The following is a 16,860-nucleotide window of genomic DNA, read 5'->3' as shown; positions in this document are numbered from 1 at the left end:
GTGAGAACAGAAAAGAAACTGAGGCAGATTTTACAATAAGCTTTTATTAAATACTCAAACCCCTCCCGCTATCCTCCCAAAGTACCTTGGCAGTATTTGCTGGTGCACATGGCATAAAAATTAAGTTCTTTAATTTCAGGTCAGTTCGATACCTCAAGAAGAGATGCATTCTAATAAATGTTAAATAACTCTGGCAAATATTTAACTTGGTTTGTCATCATCTATGCCATTCTCCAGAAGCTTATGCCAACAAGATGAAAGACAGCTTGCAGAGAAGCAAAGATAATGCAAATCAATCCCCCCAACAACTTGAGGGGGAACAGGGAATAAAGAGCATCGAAAATTATCTTAATGGATTACCAGAGCTAGGATAATGTGGGTCAACTGTTTTTCTATCCCCAAATTGCTCAAACTGAAGAAAGAAATTAATGTTTTATTTTTTTTGTTGCACTTACTATAAAGGACCCTGTTAAAATTCTGCAAAGTAATGTCTCCTTTATAACATCATGAGCTACATTATTTTACTTAAGGCTGATGGGAGCTGAAGTCCAACTTCAGAAGGACTTAATACACAGCATCTCTGAAGAGCCAGCAAAATGTTTCTAGATACAGCCATGATAATGGTAGTATCCCAAAACTGATGCATGCGGTGCAGTGCGATCAAGTTAGCTGAACTGGCCAAAACATGGCCTTTTTTCAGAATATTTCCCGGCATTGGAGGAAAAGCTGGCTTGGGGTTCCCCGCATGTTCCACGGGATGCTGAATAAATTATAAAGCCTAGAAGGTCACAGGTCTGGGAAAATCTCACAGTGTTAAGTACTGTACTGGCATTGGTTGGGCTATGGCCAAACAATAAAGAGATTGCTACCAGGAGCCATATCCCATCTTTCACTCCCAAGAGATGGTTACACAGAGGCACTTGCTCATATGAAATGGAAGGGAATAGTTAGCTGCATGCCTGTAGCATATGGGCACATTTACAAATATGAGGTATATACGTACAAATGACAGATAAAATTATGCTATGCTTAGCATAATGAACTTATGTGAACTGTCGCTTTAGATCACTGAGCGACTAAGGCAGCAATCCAGAAATTGTTCCTGTTACATCTTGATGCAAATACACTTGCCTATTATGATAGGAGCCAAAAAAGCAGACCACTGATTTATAAAGTTTTATATTTTAACATCGGGCAGGGCTCTACCATCCCTAAAACCAGGAGCCAAGTTCAGCTGGATGCAGAGTTGGTCTTTGCCGCTACAGTCCCCTCATAAGGTCTGAAAACATCATTCTATCCATAGGCAGCAAACAGATTAGCAAAAAAATATAATCAGTAAATCAATCCTTTCAGATGTAGGATATTAGAGGTATGGTTAGTCGCAGTTCAAAAGGGCCCAGGATGCCATCCCTATCCAACTAACATGAAAGAGATAGCAACTGGATTGGATCAACTGGACTTTCACAGCTTGCTGTTGTAAATACTCTTCTCTAAGTATTGATGGGGGGGCATGGAATCTCGTCAGAATGGGCTGGTTTCAGCTCAAGTCCTGCTCACCAATGCTCTGTCGAAGGTATTCCTCATAGAGCTTTCTCTGCAGAGAAAAAGTGTAATTTTTTAATTTGCTGCGCTAGTCAACCCAGCCACCACAGAATACAAGCAGGACTCATGTCCCCGCCCACGTGGGTCCTACAGAATAGGTACCAGGCCTTACGGCACAACTTCAAACCTCCCCACCCAAATTCCCAAAGCATTAACCTTCTTAGCCAAGACCTCATACACCACGTAATCCCGTCGATCTTCCAAGTGCTGCTTCTGTTTTTTGGAGAGAGTGGGCTTCATTCTAAGTGGGACAAAAGAGACAAAGGAACATTATAAGAAGTGTAGTGAACAACACTTCCTGGTAAACAGAAATGCTGTTACCTGAGAGTGTAGCTGGCCAATAGTAGGAAGAGAATCGAGAGGAAGAGGAGACCAAAAAATACAGTAAAGGTTTGATCTTCAGGGACAAGTCTCCAGAATGATGCAACTGGCTGCTGAAAAGTGGGATTAAGAATAAATGGTATACTTGATATTACCTGAGGAAAACATAAATATATCCACTTACACTTTTAAGAAAATAATAATATAAAAAATACATTTCTACCAACAATATCTAAATTTTATGGCAATAATATACAGGTAATCCTTGATTTACAAGAGTTCGTTTAGTGACCGTTTGAAGTTACAACGGCATTGAAAAAAGTAAACATAACCATTTTTCACATGCTCAACCATTGCAGCATCCCCATGATCATGTGATTTACATTTGGAAGGTTGATGACTAATTTATGATGGTTGCAGTGTTCCAGGATCATGTGATCATCTTTTGTGACATTTTGACAAGCAAAGTCAATGGGGAATCCAGATTCAAGTAATTAATTGTTACTAATTTAACAACTGAAGTGATTCACTTAACAAGTGTAACAAGAAAGTAAAATGGGAAATCACTCAATAAATTTCTCATTTAGCAACATAAATTCTGGGCTTGATTGTGGTCATGTCACGGATTACCTGTATATATAATTAGTATACATTTTAACTATAATTAAAGTAGTTAGCAAGTACCTGTGACAAATAGGCATTCTCTAAATGATTGTTTCTTAAGTTCCCCAGCTATAACCAAAACTTTATAAAGGCTATCATCTGTTCTAATTACAGCAAACTTTAATTTCTATTTCTATTGCTGTAAGAATTAGAAATTTGATTATTACATATTTCTTCTGCAAAAAAAAAAAAAAAAAACCAACAGGATAGAAAGAAAAAGAAATCCAGGATTCTGAATTTTGCAATAGCAGGCCATTCTTCATTATTGGTGCATTTTCCTTGGGTTTTGTGCTGTTTTTTCATTCTCTCGTTCTATAGCTTTTAGAAGCTGCATGTTTTAAAACCCTACCTATCAGCTTGTGTTGCTTTGTGGATGTAAGGCTAGAAAAACCTGTTTCCCATACCCTCAAGGCATGAAAGCTGAGACTCTAAGGTTATGGAATTCAATTTCCAGGACCATTTTTTCTATGCAAGGCGTGAGGGGTATTTTAAAGTGAGAAAAGGGTGCTTGTGGGACTCTAGGAAACAGACACAAAAGAACTCACTGTGTATAGTTCCAGGGTCTGGATTTGCTTCTCCCCCAGGACCAAGGTCCACAGTTCGTGAGCAAACGTTGTGCCAAATAACAATGCCAGAAGAAGAAAAATAGGCAATAGGCAACCCGCTATGCCCAGAAGTATCCCACGAAAGAAAGCATGGAAGTTGCTGTTTCTGGCCTCTCTTGAGTAACAGAAAAAGTGAAAAAGCGAAGTCAGCGTATGGAATTTGGGAAGAAATTTAGCTAAATAGCATTAAATCCTGCATTCCCCTAGAAACAGCCTATCTTCAACACTCTCGCAGATATTAGTTTCCTAGGACTTTTTCTCTCTCTAACTATAACCTTGTCACCCCTTTTAAAGTAAAGATCAGCAGCCAGAACCTTCCAATCCTAGTTACCTTTGAAATAGTTGAATATGTGACCAGCCATCCTTTAAAGAAATCTAGATTATTAGTCTACATTGCAATTCATTACAATGCTCCATTTCTGTGGAATTTATTTCCGGGTAAATGTGTGCAAGACTGTGCTATAAATTACATAACAATCCTTTGAGATAGGTCAAGTGAACAGCTTAACAGCATGCTTTCAATACTTTTTCTACTCACTTTCTACTCAATTTTCCTTCCATAGCAATCTATCATTTATCTCTCAATAGCTGTCAAGATTTTCCACTCTGTTCTCAATTTATTTTATTTTTTATTATTAGTTAAATTTATTTGCCACCCATCTCGCCACAAGGTGACTCAATTTGCCATCTTACACACAAATTCACATACCCAGTTTTCTACCTGGGATCTGATTTACCATCCCTCTTTTGTTGTAAATGATAGGGCCTCTCAGATGTCAAGACTCCCACTCCCACAATGCTATGTTCTTACTTGTCATCCTCTAGCAAATGCTGTGTGGCCTCTTCAATGAGCCGGCAATCCCTTTCCAGGGCATTGAGTGTATTCTGCACAGTCTGGCTGATGGTCTTCTCAATTGTGCGACAGACTGCCTCAATATGATTAACGCACCGACTTGGCTAAGGGCGGAGTGAAAACGTATATCACCATTTTGCAGAGAACCTATCAGCATTCTATTTTCAGTCCCAATTTCTTCCGCATCCTCATAGGATGCTGACCAACAAGCTCTTCTCTTCCATCCATCCCAAGGCTCACCCATCCTTCCAGAAGCCTGGATTAATCATGGCTTCTTCTTCACTCTTACATCTAAAATAATTCCAAGCTTATAGCTCACCTTATTGGGGTTGGGAATGTAAATTGTAGGCATGTCAAACCCACATTTATTGAGGCCAGGGCGTTTACAAAGTTCTTGAACAATTTGCATCAGCACCCGCTGTCAGACAAAAAGAAAAAAAAACACATACAAACATGATTTTATAAACTGCCATTCTTAATTCCTTCTGTTCCATGAGAGGACCATTCCCCATCCCAATCTGTGCCCATTATTCATGGGAGATTTTTACCTGCCGGTCACCCTCGGAGCCTGCCTCATCAGCTTTGCTCAGATAAAAGTGTAACTTGTCCCCGTGCTCTTCATTGATCTTCTCCACTATGTTTAAGGTCCGTTTGCAAAGAGCCTGCCCCATGGGATCAAAGAAGACCAGGATAAGATCGCAGAGTTGGCCTGAACAAGATTACAAGGGGTGGAGTTAGGATGCTATATAACACGGGGAGAAAATTCATACAGAAATAATAAATCAGTAGACTATTTCAAGCTAAGGGCTACTACAGTAGAAAATGCCCTATGCTAAATTGTGTTCTCCCATCACCAGGCCTATATTTTATTTCAGGATTTTTGCTAAGACTGAAACCGTTCCTGGGTTACCTATATTAATCCATCTTCTGATTCAACTTTTTTCAGGCACATCTATTTCATTTTGAGGGCTAGGATGACTTGAGAAACATATTTTCAAAACTTCCTGAGGCTCCAGGCTCCAATGTAATAGAATCCTTCTTCAAGAACCAAGACTATTTCCTGAAGTTATACTCACCAAACCAGATCAGTGCTCCCTCCACATCAAAAGGGTATTTCATATCACCATCTACCAAGCCTGGAGTATCAAGAAAAGTGATCAGAGGAAATTGTTTCTGCTTGGAGGTACAAATCTCAGTACTCAGGTATTCTGGCACTCCTAAATGAATGATAAAGAGCAGAATGTTAAAATTTACTAACAGCTTCTTGTTATTAACAGATAACAGACACAATATTTTCCTTCTAATAATCCTAAAACCAGAGGCCATACTTCAAATTTCATTACTGATATGAATTATCACAGGCAAGCTGTCAATGATCAATTACCCCAACTTTTAAATGTCAGCTTCCTGATCAAAGGCAATACTCATTCAGACCACACAATACTGTTCTGAATTAAAAGCCAACCCTTGATTTATCTTTAGTCTGTAACTAACCTTTGAAGTTCTGCAAAATCTGAAAATGAGGGTAGAGGTGGAGTGTAGCATTGCCCTGCAGGAAAGGAGTGGAAGAACAGAAGGCTTTAGCATACATGATATTACTACGGCTGTAGCAGATGTCTTTTAAAGTCATTAGACAAGTTCTATTTAGCAATTGTGCACAACTATTTCAAGGCTGATGGCTGCCTTTGATCTTTTATGTGGAATGCCAGTGTGTATGCTCAAAAGCTAGATAGGCCCAGGACCAAAATAAGTGCAACTTATTGCAACTGGATTAATTAAATATTAATTTTATTGTGTCTCATGCATTTTCCTTTTTGGACGCATAAAATATGCCTTTCTAAAGTAATGTATGAAAGTCCAAACATCTGAATAACACGTGACCCTAGGAAGCAAGTCACATGCTTGCTCTAAACCACAAGCAAACTCACCGCAGAGTCTAGGTCAGGTGTCAGCAACCTGTGGCTCCAGAGCCGCATGCAACTCTTTTGTCCCCCTGCTGTGGCTCCCTGTCGGCTGAACCCACCACTGGCTGGCCCCACCCCTCACCCTCCCTTCCCAGTCACTCCTCACCTGGCCTGAGAAGGTAAATGTGATGGTGGGGGACACCATATTTCAGAGCAGGAGCAAAGCACCCTGGTAGTTGCCTCGTCTCGCGGGTGCTTCTTCTGGCCCTTGCTGGTGCTACGTGAACCTTGGCCACTCAGGGAGATGCATGACTTGCTTTCTGCCCCGAGACATTGGCCTGGCCCAGATGTGTCTGATGCTCAGCATCATAATGGGCTTCAGGAGGAGTAGTGGACGATGTCTCCCCCATTGTGAAGCTTGCTAAATTTAGCTGTGCTGCGCAAGGTGTCACGAGAGCAGCGGGCAGGCTAAATTAAATTTGCGCTCTCACAGTGCCTTGTGGAGCAGATAAATTTAGCGTGCTTCATAATGAGGAGACAGTGTCCCCTCCTCCTCCTGGAGCCCATTACAATGCGTCTTAGGACAGACAGCAAGTCATGCATTTCCCCGAGTGACCAAGGTGCAGCACCAACAAGGGCTGGAAGAAGCACCTGTGAGATGAAGCAAGTACAGGGGCACTTCGCTCCTGCTCTGGAATATGGAGTGAGTCTCCATCCCCCGCTATCGCCCTTACCTTCTCAGGCCAGGCAAGGAGTGACTGAGAGGGAAGGGTGAGGGGTGGGGCCAGCCAGTGATGGGTTCAATTGACAGAGCCACAGCAGGGGGATGAAAGAATTTTATTTGTCTGGGAAACTTAAAATCATATGGTAAAAAGCACCCAAAGAAGAAGAAAGAATAACATCAGCAAAAAAACCAAACCCCAATCTTCACCTATTTTTGGAAATGGTTCAAGAGGGAACACACACACACACACACACACACACACACACACAGAGAGAGAGAGATGGGGGGGGGAAAGACACACACACACACACATACACACAGATACCTGTTTCCCATAGAAAACACTGGGAGCCATAAAACCTGGGTAGGCATGGTTGGGGTGTGTATCATATGACTGGGTAGCAGTGCGTGATGTCAAGTTGGCCGTGCCCATCCAGGTTTTGTGGCTCTGGTGTTTTCTATGGGAAATGGGTCTAAATGGCTCTTGAGTGTTTAAGGTTGCACAACCCGGTATAGGTGGAGGGAAATCTGTGGCCATCCAGATGTTGTAAAACACAACTTTCTGCATTCTTTATTACTGCTTATTGTTATTAAGACAGCTACCGTAAAATTATTGCTCCCCAACCAAATCTGCACTACACATGCACAGGAAGAAAACATCAGCAGTTAGTAGAAACCTAAGCTTTTTTAAGGGGGAGGGAAATGAAAAGGGTGGGGAGAGGAACTTTTAAATACCTTTATGTAAGCCTGTTCAATAGTTGCATGTTGATTGGCTGCTGATGGGTAAACAAAACAAGTAAAACAAAACTGGAGGAGAGAACAATTGACTGCTTAAAAGGATGGACAGTGGCTGGCATATTGAAGAAGGACAAGTCTTTCTGGTTAAATAGCAATAGCCATAACAGAGATACATGCACTGTTATATTAAAAATGAGTGTCTCTGTATATCTCACCGTGAGAGATTCTCGCTTCTTTCCACTGGTGATGAAGGTAAAGCCTTGAGTCTCAATAGCAACCCCAGTACGTTGGATGTGTTCCTCCACATACCTACACAAATATATCAAGAAAACCAAGGTAGAATCTTTCTTTTCTTTGTGTGCAAAATATGGCCAAATCTGAACTGAAGGTGGGAAGTAAAGTATTACTACACATCCAGAGCCAATTTCCTGAAATGTCCTGAGTTGGTAAATTGCTACAAGTGTCTCCACACCCATTTGTTTGTCTGTTACAACAGCATCATTTGTGTCAATGACACAATAATTTAGGTGTCTATGGATTACAATTCCTCTCCCTGTTTTAAAACTAGCCAGTAAAAATATAAATATCTTCCAGATCATATTCAGTATAATTGACAAACTATATTCATTTTGTTTATGCATCTTTTCTCAGTAGCCTTTAATCACTTCTTTTGATATAAACTTGGACAGAAGTATAAGAGTGGAGAATCTTTTTCTCAGAGGAGCTATTGAGAGGTTCAGCTTTTCAGACTGCCAACTTAAATGGAAGTTTTTCCCCAATATAATACACCTTCTTAATTTCAGATGGAAACAAATGAACAAAAACTTCACATTTTTTTTACCAGAATTATAGTTAAAATAAATTAGAAGCAACAATTTCTGCAACAGCTGAACTCTCCCAAACTCCATAACCTACAGGATACATGCAATTTCTTGTACAGGTAGTCCTTGATTTATAATGGTTCATTTAGTGACCATTCAAACTTACACCACCACAGAAAAAGGTGACTTATGATCATTTTTCACACGACTGTTGCAACATCCCCATAGTCACATGATCAAAATTCAAACTCTTGTCAACTGACTCATATTTATAATTGTTATAGTATCCCAGGGTCATATTTTGTATCTTTTTGTGACCTTCTGACAAGAAAAGTCAAGGGAGAAACTAGATTTGCTTATCAATAGTATTACTAACAGCAACACTGATTCACCTAACAACAGTGGCACAAAAAGTTGTAAAGTGGGGCAAAATTAATTTAAGTAATGTCTCACTTAACAGCATAACTTTTGGACTTAACTGTGGTCATAAGTCAAGTATTACCTGTACTAAAGATAATTTTCTAGAATTTTCCCAGAATGCCACGTGCCGTATCACCCTCTCCATTTGGACTTGCCCATAATGCCCTGCACCTATATCAACACCCATTGGTTCCATGTCCTAATGATGCCATTCCCAGTTTTGACTTCCCTTGATTCATTTTCTGGCATTCCCCTTCAGCTCACCAGTTGATAAAACTGCTCTTCCCAGCACTGTGGTTGCCCATCACCATGACAGTCACTCTACGGCGAGGGGGAAGCAGGGTCAGGCCCAGACGCTCTCCTATGTACACCAAACCTGGAAGCAGAGGGGGAAAGTTATGGCTGACACTTGGCGTGTTATTTCACCTCCCCAAAAAGAAAGATCCGGGCCCTCCCTCCCCGCCCCCCCAACCTATCTCCTCAACTCTCACCATTCTTCGGATGCACATAAAGCGAGTGGGCCTCGCAGAGGACTCGTTCTGTCACCGATTCCGTCCCAACCCCTGCGATGGGGTTGGCGGCTTTCCGAGGCTTCCCACCCCGGCTCCCTGGCATAGTTTTTGGCGGCGAAACCGGCAACGGAAGCAGCAAAGGCGACTGGGAAGAGGGAGGGAAAGAACTACAACTCCCGAAAGGCATTTCACGGGAGGACAGGCGGGGCGCGGGCGCATAAACGTACTTTTCGATCGACGTCTCGCGGTACTACCTCACAGAACTACAATTCCCATGAAGTCTCGTAGCCACTGAACGCGATTTTAGCCTTGCAGTCTGGACCTAAGGGGATTGATTATGTGGTAATGGTCTCTGCAGAAATTTACGGTTCCCCACCCTACTGCGCTTATTCGGGGACGCTTAGTGCGAATAAAGGATGCAAATGTGCAAACATAAAGTCGTTTGGGACACTGCATTTAAATTGGTCCTGGCCCTCTTATTCTTCCTGTTTTTTTTTTCTTTGTCTTTAGAAGTCATATGAATCGTTTTAATGAAGGTAGTTGCGATTGCCCGAATATTATTTTTTGTAGTGCAAACAGTTGCTGTTTTCATATTTTATCTAAAGGGCTCTCTAAAGAGAGCCAGGTTGGTGTGGTTAAGGCATCAGACAAAAATCGGGAGACTGGGAGTTCTAGTCCTGCCTTAGACACAAAGCCAGCTGGGTGATCATGGGCCAGTTATTCTCTCTAGGATGAAGGCAAAATCTTGTCAAGAAACTGCAAAGATTAGTCCAAGCAGTCAGGAGCTAACGGTGATTCGAAGGGAACCAAAAAAACGACAACCTGTTTCTCTAGAAAACAACCTTTGACTTGACTTTGACTCTTTGCCTTCTAGATATGGTGGAATTATACAGTATAAGGTTTTGATTGGGAGGTGAGATAAGAACTATATTAGAGAACTGGTATAAATTCTATAAATTGGGCTGAGAAATTGTAGCCTTGGTCTTTTGAACCACAACACTAGTTTAAACGAACACTTTGTCCTCACAGGCAAAATCCTAGGAAATCAGGCCAGTGTAATAAATATTTTATAAAATTTTCCAAATTTCCATGTGAATCATGGATCTCAGATTTTGAATGTATTCTGTAAATTAGTCCATTTGAGATATTCGGTTCAAACGTTGCTCTATGATGCACTGTTTCATCTAGTTAAAGATTATAGGAACAAAGGTTTTAGTAGCATATAGATGTCATTTTTCACGTTAAGCAGTTAGGAAATCTTTCCAGACTCCTATAATGCTTGCTGTCCCAAAACAAGCTTCACCAATCCGGTTTCCCACTTTCTATCTTTTAGTAATCTAATCCACCAGATTTCAAATGTTCTTACCAGAAAGTAAGTTTTTCCAACGCATCTTATCTAGTAAGGAACCCTGACAAACATCATATAATCCCAGATTGTTTCCAAAATAAAAGTTTCTGGGGCTATAATTATTAATGGGTTTCTAGTAAATCTTGCATATTTTTATAGGGAAAAAAGTTGAGAGAAAATACAGGGAAGATACAAGGAAAGGTAATAATTTCTGGAATCCCTGTAAAAATTCTGTACTTGATCCAGAGTTGACTCTGGAGGGCAAATCTTGTTTGGAAGCTTTCCATTTGCTTTAGAAAGGACTTAGGCAACATTCAAATACAAATACTCAAACTGTGAGAGAGTCTCACCTGTCTTTTAAATCCCTCTGGCTGGAAAACAGGTTTGGTGTTCCTGGAATTGCAAAACTAAGTACTGGTATCTGTTTTTTTCTATTCTTAAACTCTTTTAAACCTTTTGTAAGGTTCAAAACAACCTGACATTCTGTGAAAAGGAATTTAAAAAACAGTATTCAAATCTAACCAGGGGCAATATAATCAAATGGTTTAGAACCTGCTTGAGAGGTCAATTTAAGGGTAGTTAATGATTTTTCCACTCCAGTTCCACAAATGGACAACAGGGCTAATATATCAAGTAGTCAAGATGGAGTGAAGGTAAATCTAAACAGATGAATAATAAAAATTAATAAAAGATACAGAAACCTAGGGCCTTTATCTAATCTCAGATCTAACCCAAGCTTTCTTCTGATTGGTTGGTCAAGGAGCATTAACTCCCTCTTACACTTTCTTCCTATAGTGGATTCAGCAATTCCTAAAATGTTTTATTTGAACTGGAGGTTGTCCTTGAAATATGACCAGTAGCTTAATGATTGTTCAAAATTACAATAGACCCCCCCCCAAAAAAAGGTTGGAGTTAGAATGGCACACACACAATTTTGGAGTTACAATGGACACACACACACACACAAGATTGGATTTTGGATGTGTAGGAAGTTATCACCCATACCTCTCCTAGAAAAATGAAATATCCTAGGAAATATTAAAAAGGCAAAATATTTCCCCTAAAAAGAGTAGAAACTCAGAAGCAGAAACTCAGAAGCAGAAGCAGAAGCTCACCCCACCTTTGTTAATGGGGTGTGCCATTAAGGCCTGGGCCAGAATATTTTATATAACAAAGATCTCCAGGTAGAGCTATAATAGGAATTGCCCAAAGCCCTTTCATTACATCATCATCCAGCAAGGTTTAACCAAACCTGGCACTCGGGACAGCCTAAGAGTTGCCCCTGCATGGGAATCTGATAACCAATCAGAATACAAGCTCAAATTCAAATGCCAACAGGGGGTATATAAGGGACTCTCAGCATCTCAGCCCTCCCTTCTTTTCCTTCACCCAACATCTTGAAGCATGTGATCCTCCTTTTCACTTTGAAGCTCCAAGCCATGTGGTCCTGTGCACCATTAAACCATCTTTCCAAACAGCCTTCATGTTTCCAGTGTCTTTTTCCGCACTGGGAACTGAACCCAAAAGGATATTTCTTTCAACAATTTGGCACCCCAGATGGGACTCCAAACTAATCTAACCAATGGACCAGGCCCAGGTAAGATTCCCTTACTGGCAAGCAGACCCATTGAACCTGTGAGTGAGTTTTCTTGGACCTTGGCTGTTGTGTAGTCGTTGGGATGACACACGAGGCAGACACGGAGCTGAAAGCTAACACAATTTATTTAAACATAGCAGGTTGACGAGGCTGCCCTGGCTGGGCAGGCAGCCGAGAGCTGCCCTGGCTGGGCAGGCAGTCCGGCAGCGATAGCTGCCTCGGCTCGGCAGGCGGTCCGGGAGGCGTTAGCTGCCTCGGCTCGGCAGACAGTCCGGGAGGCGATGGCTGCCTCGGCTGGGCAGGCAGTCCGGGTGACGTTAGCTGCCTCGGCTCGGCAGGCAGTCCGGGAGGCGTTAGCTGCCTCGGCTCGGCAGGCAGTCCGGGAGATCTGTAGCCGCCCCGGCTGGGCGGGCGGTCCAGAGGGCGATAGCTGCCTTGGCTGGGCGGACAGCCCAGATGGTGAGAACTGCCCGGCCGGGCGGGCAGCCCGGGGGGGGGCCAGAGCTCTTGCGAGCGCTGCCCCGTTGGTCCGCGCTCCGCCCGCTTCGCTCCGCTTGGCTGGCTCTGCCCGACAGCCGGCTTTTATAGCCGACTGTCAAACGGAGCCAGCCAATGGGAACGGCTGGAGTTCCCGCTCAAACAGCGGACCTGGTTGGGAAACCCCAACCAGTTCAAAAGACATAACGGAAACTGTCAGGGACACAACATTGGCCATTTGAAGAAAATGGTTTTAAAGGGATTTGGGGTGTTGAGCTCAAAGGCTGCTTGGAAGGAAGGTGAGTACCTCTACATTCTAAATTAAAAGCATGGGAAATATGTCTATGCTTACATGTGTGTGAGAGGGCTCTTCCCCCAAACACAACTGGATCTTGTTTCTTCTGTGCATTTCCTAGCTGCAGAAAGACCAAGAGTCTGGAGAGCATGGGAGAGCACAGGATCTTTTGCCAGAGCACAGGATCTTTTGTTAGGGAAGGAGGAAGAGTGTATGTGTGAGTGGCTTCACCCTTGAAATGAGCTGGATCTCATTTCTTTGTTTGGCCTCTAGCGGCCCTCTTGCCTGTTGCTATCTCTACAGAGCCATGACCATCAGGACAGGAAAAGCAAATGGGGCCCATCAGAGTGTGGGACCTTCTGTATATAAGAGGGAAAAGCCAAGCGGGTTATGATTGAAGAGAGGGAAGAAAACTTTTGTTGTTTTTTTGTCCAGTGCATCCAAAAAGCAAACCACAGGATTTTAGGTAATTGTGAACTTAGTAATTAAGAAGCTGTGAAGTAATAGGAGCGCCAGTACTTGCGGGCAGAAAAGCAGCAAGTCCTCCCAGATTTGAGCTCTTCCGAATCCAAAAACCTAGGTCTGAGGAAGGAGTGCCAGTACTTGTCTGCAGGGGGCAGAAATTTCTTCTAGACTGTCTTTTGGGGAGTTAGGAAGTCATCACAGACTGTTTCCCCCTAGTCCGAAAACCGTGGCTGGAGAATTCCCTTGGAGGGGAGTGCACATACTTTGTAAAGGGAATCCAAAGTCTCCCCAGACACCTTTTTGTCTGCAAACTGATAATTGACTGACCTGACTAAGCCAAAGTGTGAAATCCCACATTGGAAGGGGAAACATGGGAAGTGGTAGTTCGAGGGTCCTGAATGGAACCCCCCTGGGAGAGTTATTGGAGGCTTGGGATGAGTGGCAGATGCTGACCCTAGCTGGGATGAAAAAGCAAGAAAAGGAAAATGTATGTAGAGAATGGGCTTTGCTGGGGGGTAGAGGAAGACCAATTTGGATAAATAAAGGTATTTAAAAAGGCAATATACTGTATAAACAGGCTCAAATGGGATTTTTAAAAATTTATTTCTGTGTCTCTTTCTTTGTCTCCTATGTAACCATGTGGCTTGTTCCTTAAAATTTGTGCTTTCCCTAATTTAACTGAAATTTATAGTGGGAATGATCAGTGTGTGTGTGTAAACCTTAAGAGTTTTATTTTCCTCTATTTGTCCTTGTTTGTGTGTGTGTGTGTGTGTGTGTGTGTGTGTGTGTGTGTCTAAGTCTTTGTTCTCGAGATAACTATTGCAACTGTTAAGTATCTTTGATCCCTTCAGACATGAATTTTAAATTGTTTTAATTTTTTTTTAAAGTTGGATGCACTGAAGGGAAAAGAAAATGTCTTTGCCTTGTTTGGTCTGGCCAACTAGACTGGATGAAGAACAGAGTTCAATTTTCTTTCCTCTCTGTGCTTTTAAGAAAAGCCTAAGGTTATTAGCAAATGTTTTAAGTTCATGTACAAGAAAAGTTTCATCCTTGCATTTACTATGTGTTTAAATGATTTTACCTGTTCATCTTTTTCCTGAAGCATGTGAATCCAGTTCTTTCCTTTCTGATCTGTTGTGGTCTCCATTTTGTTGAAACTGAATTATCTGTTAAGTAACTGCAATACTGATGTGTTATTTTTCTTCCTCCTCAGACCATGCCTGCAAGGTAACTACCCCACTCCCCCCAATCTCTAATCTTTTACAAAGCCTTTCCTGGTAAGAATTACCAGGGAAGGGGGAAGGGGACCTTGTTCTTATGTCTTTCAGCCCTGCAATATATGGAAACAGATGCTGCCCCCAAGAGGCATTCAATCCATTGGAGCCAGTAATTGGATTTGGATCCAGCCTCCACTGAAAGTCATTACAGCAACCAGAGTGGGGCAGACCTCCCCAAGCCTGACTGACCACCTATACCACCAGGCCAAGCCTAATGCCACCCAGAGACATAAGGAAAGGACCCTGAGGTGGGCCAGTAAAAGACTAAAATACTCTTTTCAATCCCCAGAAGACAGTTATAAAGATTATAGTGGGAGGGTGGAAATTCATTTTAATGTGAAATTCATTGTAATGTTTTCTTTCTTGTATCATTTATACTGTAATCAGTCTAATGTACTCATGTGAGGATTGTATTTGGGAGTGGCTGGCCCAGCAAGTTCTGAATACCTTGGACTTCTGTCTGGTGGGAAGGAAAATTGTCCAGCATGTTTGTATTGTCTGTATATGAAAGTAGCTGCATACACAAGCACAGAGACACAGAGACACGCCATTCAGAATTAGAAGTTATCCCCTGATGCGTTGCGGGTCCCACTACCGGGATGAATTAGTCAGCTGACGACCTGCACCCGGGCAGACTGTCCGGGTGGGCTCCTCTTAGTGGCAAAGATGACAGCGACACAAAGGTTTCTTTTGGTGAGAGGAAGCCCAGATAGTACTACGCATCTCTCTTTTATTGTGCAGCAAGCAGGGGGCGGGGTTTATGTTACACATGAGGAAGTTAGACAGGAATAGGGAATATTGCCATATATCGCTACACCTTATGCTATAGCCAATTCACATTTTACACGTTGCTGTTCCATAGTGTCACCCTTTATGTATTGTATGTGTATTGGGTTTTCTGTGTACGTGACTTCCTACTGATGTCTCATGATATTGCAACAATCCCCTTCACCTACCTCCACACAAAGCTGCTCCGAGCTTCCTTTTTTTGTATTTATTGGTTTTTGGGGTTTCTTTGCTGCTCTGTGGCATTAAGGGCCAAGCAAATCTCAGTGCTAATTCCATGGGGGAGGGGGCATCTCCCTCAGGCAATTCCCTCACTTGAAGAGATAGCAGAAAAGAGGTCTCCAAACCCCAAGCCCTGACCATGACTCACAAATGATGCTTCCCAGTTGCCCAGTAAAGCAGGATATGCTGCACTGGTGGTCTCATGAGTAGAAGTCCCAGGGCTCATTGCGTGTAATTTTAAAAATACTAAATAGTCTGGATTGCACACTGGCTATCCTCAATTTGGCCTCACAAACCCTGGAAGCTAAGAGGCAGGTAGTAACCATAACCTTGGAAATGGGCAGCCTGTACTTTAAAGGCTGTGAAGAATGTGTGGGCTTGTGCTTACAACCTGACTGTAAGCTCACAAAATACATCAAACATCTGAAAATTAATTGTCATGAAAAATTGGATACTATAAAAAAAAATGCCAGAACTTTTTCCAGGCTGCTAGACCTTCATAGTCGAAAGCTTTTGGGAGCCACTGAAGGAATCCTTTTCTGTTGCCTCTTTATCAATGCCTCTTCCTCTGCATCAGAAAAATTAAAAGCACCCATCAAGTCTCCCTGATCTGATCACCTTTTAATCTTTTGTCAAAACACTTGTGTTTTGAAAAAAAAGAGGGATTGTAGGAAGTTATCACCCACCCCTCTCCTAGAAAAATGAAATATCCTAGGAAATATTAAAAAGGCAGAATTTCCCCTAAAAAGAGTAGAAACTCAGAAGCAGAAACTCATCACAGAAGCAGAAGCTCACCCCACCTTTTAATGGGTGGGCCATTAAGGCCTGGACTAGAATATTTTACATAACAAAGATCTCCAGGTAGAGCTGTAATAGGAATTACCCAAAGCCCTTTCATTACATCATCATCCAGCAAGGCTTAACCAAGCCTGGGACTTGGGACAACCTACAGAGTTTCCCCTGCATGGGAAACTGACAACCAGTCAGAATACAAGCTCAAATTCAAATGCCAACAGAGGGTTTATAAGGGACTCTCAGCATCTAAGCCCTCCCTTCTTTTCCTTCACCCAACATCTTGAAGCATGTGATCCTCCTTTTCACTTTGGAGCTCCAAGCCATGTGGTCCTGTGCACCATTAAACCATCTTTCCAAACAGCCTCCATGTTTCCAGTGTCTTTTTCCCCACTTGGAACTAAACCCAGAAGGCTATTTCTTCCAACAGATGCTTGG

General features: G+C 42.2%; 1 protein-coding gene across 4 annotated transcripts; it reads right to left on the bottom strand.

Annotated features, from left to right (window-relative positions):
• Positions 1-24: 24 nt before the first annotated feature.
• LOC113443471 (uncharacterized) lies at positions 25-9,327 on the bottom strand. 4 transcript variants are annotated; one of them, XM_026711713.2, is made up of 12 exons: positions 9,143-9,326; positions 8,916-9,027; positions 7,626-7,719; positions 5,539-5,593; positions 5,121-5,261; positions 4,593-4,753; positions 4,364-4,462; positions 4,003-4,148; positions 3,132-3,306; positions 1,924-2,033; positions 1,759-1,843; positions 25-1,594 (listed from the first exon to the last, which is right to left on the bottom strand). In XM_026711713.2, the coding sequence occupies exons 1-12, from the start codon at positions 9,264-9,266 to the stop codon at positions 1,538-1,540; spliced, it is 1,359 nt and encodes a 452-aa protein (XP_026567498.1). In that variant the 5' UTR covers positions 9,267-9,326; the 3' UTR covers positions 25-1,537. The 4 variants fall into 4 exon arrangements, with proteins under 4 accessions (XP_026567498.1, XP_026567497.1, XP_087771704.1 ...); XM_026711712.2 differs by having other exon boundaries at positions 1,924-2,036; positions 9,143-9,325; XM_087915578.1 differs by lacking the exon at positions 1,924-2,033 and having other exon boundaries at positions 9,143-9,327.
• Positions 9,328-16,860: the final 7,533 nt, after the last annotated feature.

This window comes from Pseudonaja textilis, chromosome Z (genome assembly GCF_049901715.1).
Source record: "Pseudonaja textilis isolate UNSWEBS1 chromosome Z, rPseTex1.2, whole genome shotgun sequence".
Taxonomy (NCBI): Eukaryota; Metazoa; Chordata; class Lepidosauria; order Squamata; family Elapidae; genus Pseudonaja; species Pseudonaja textilis.
This window is presented reverse-complemented; position numbering and strand designations above follow the sequence as displayed.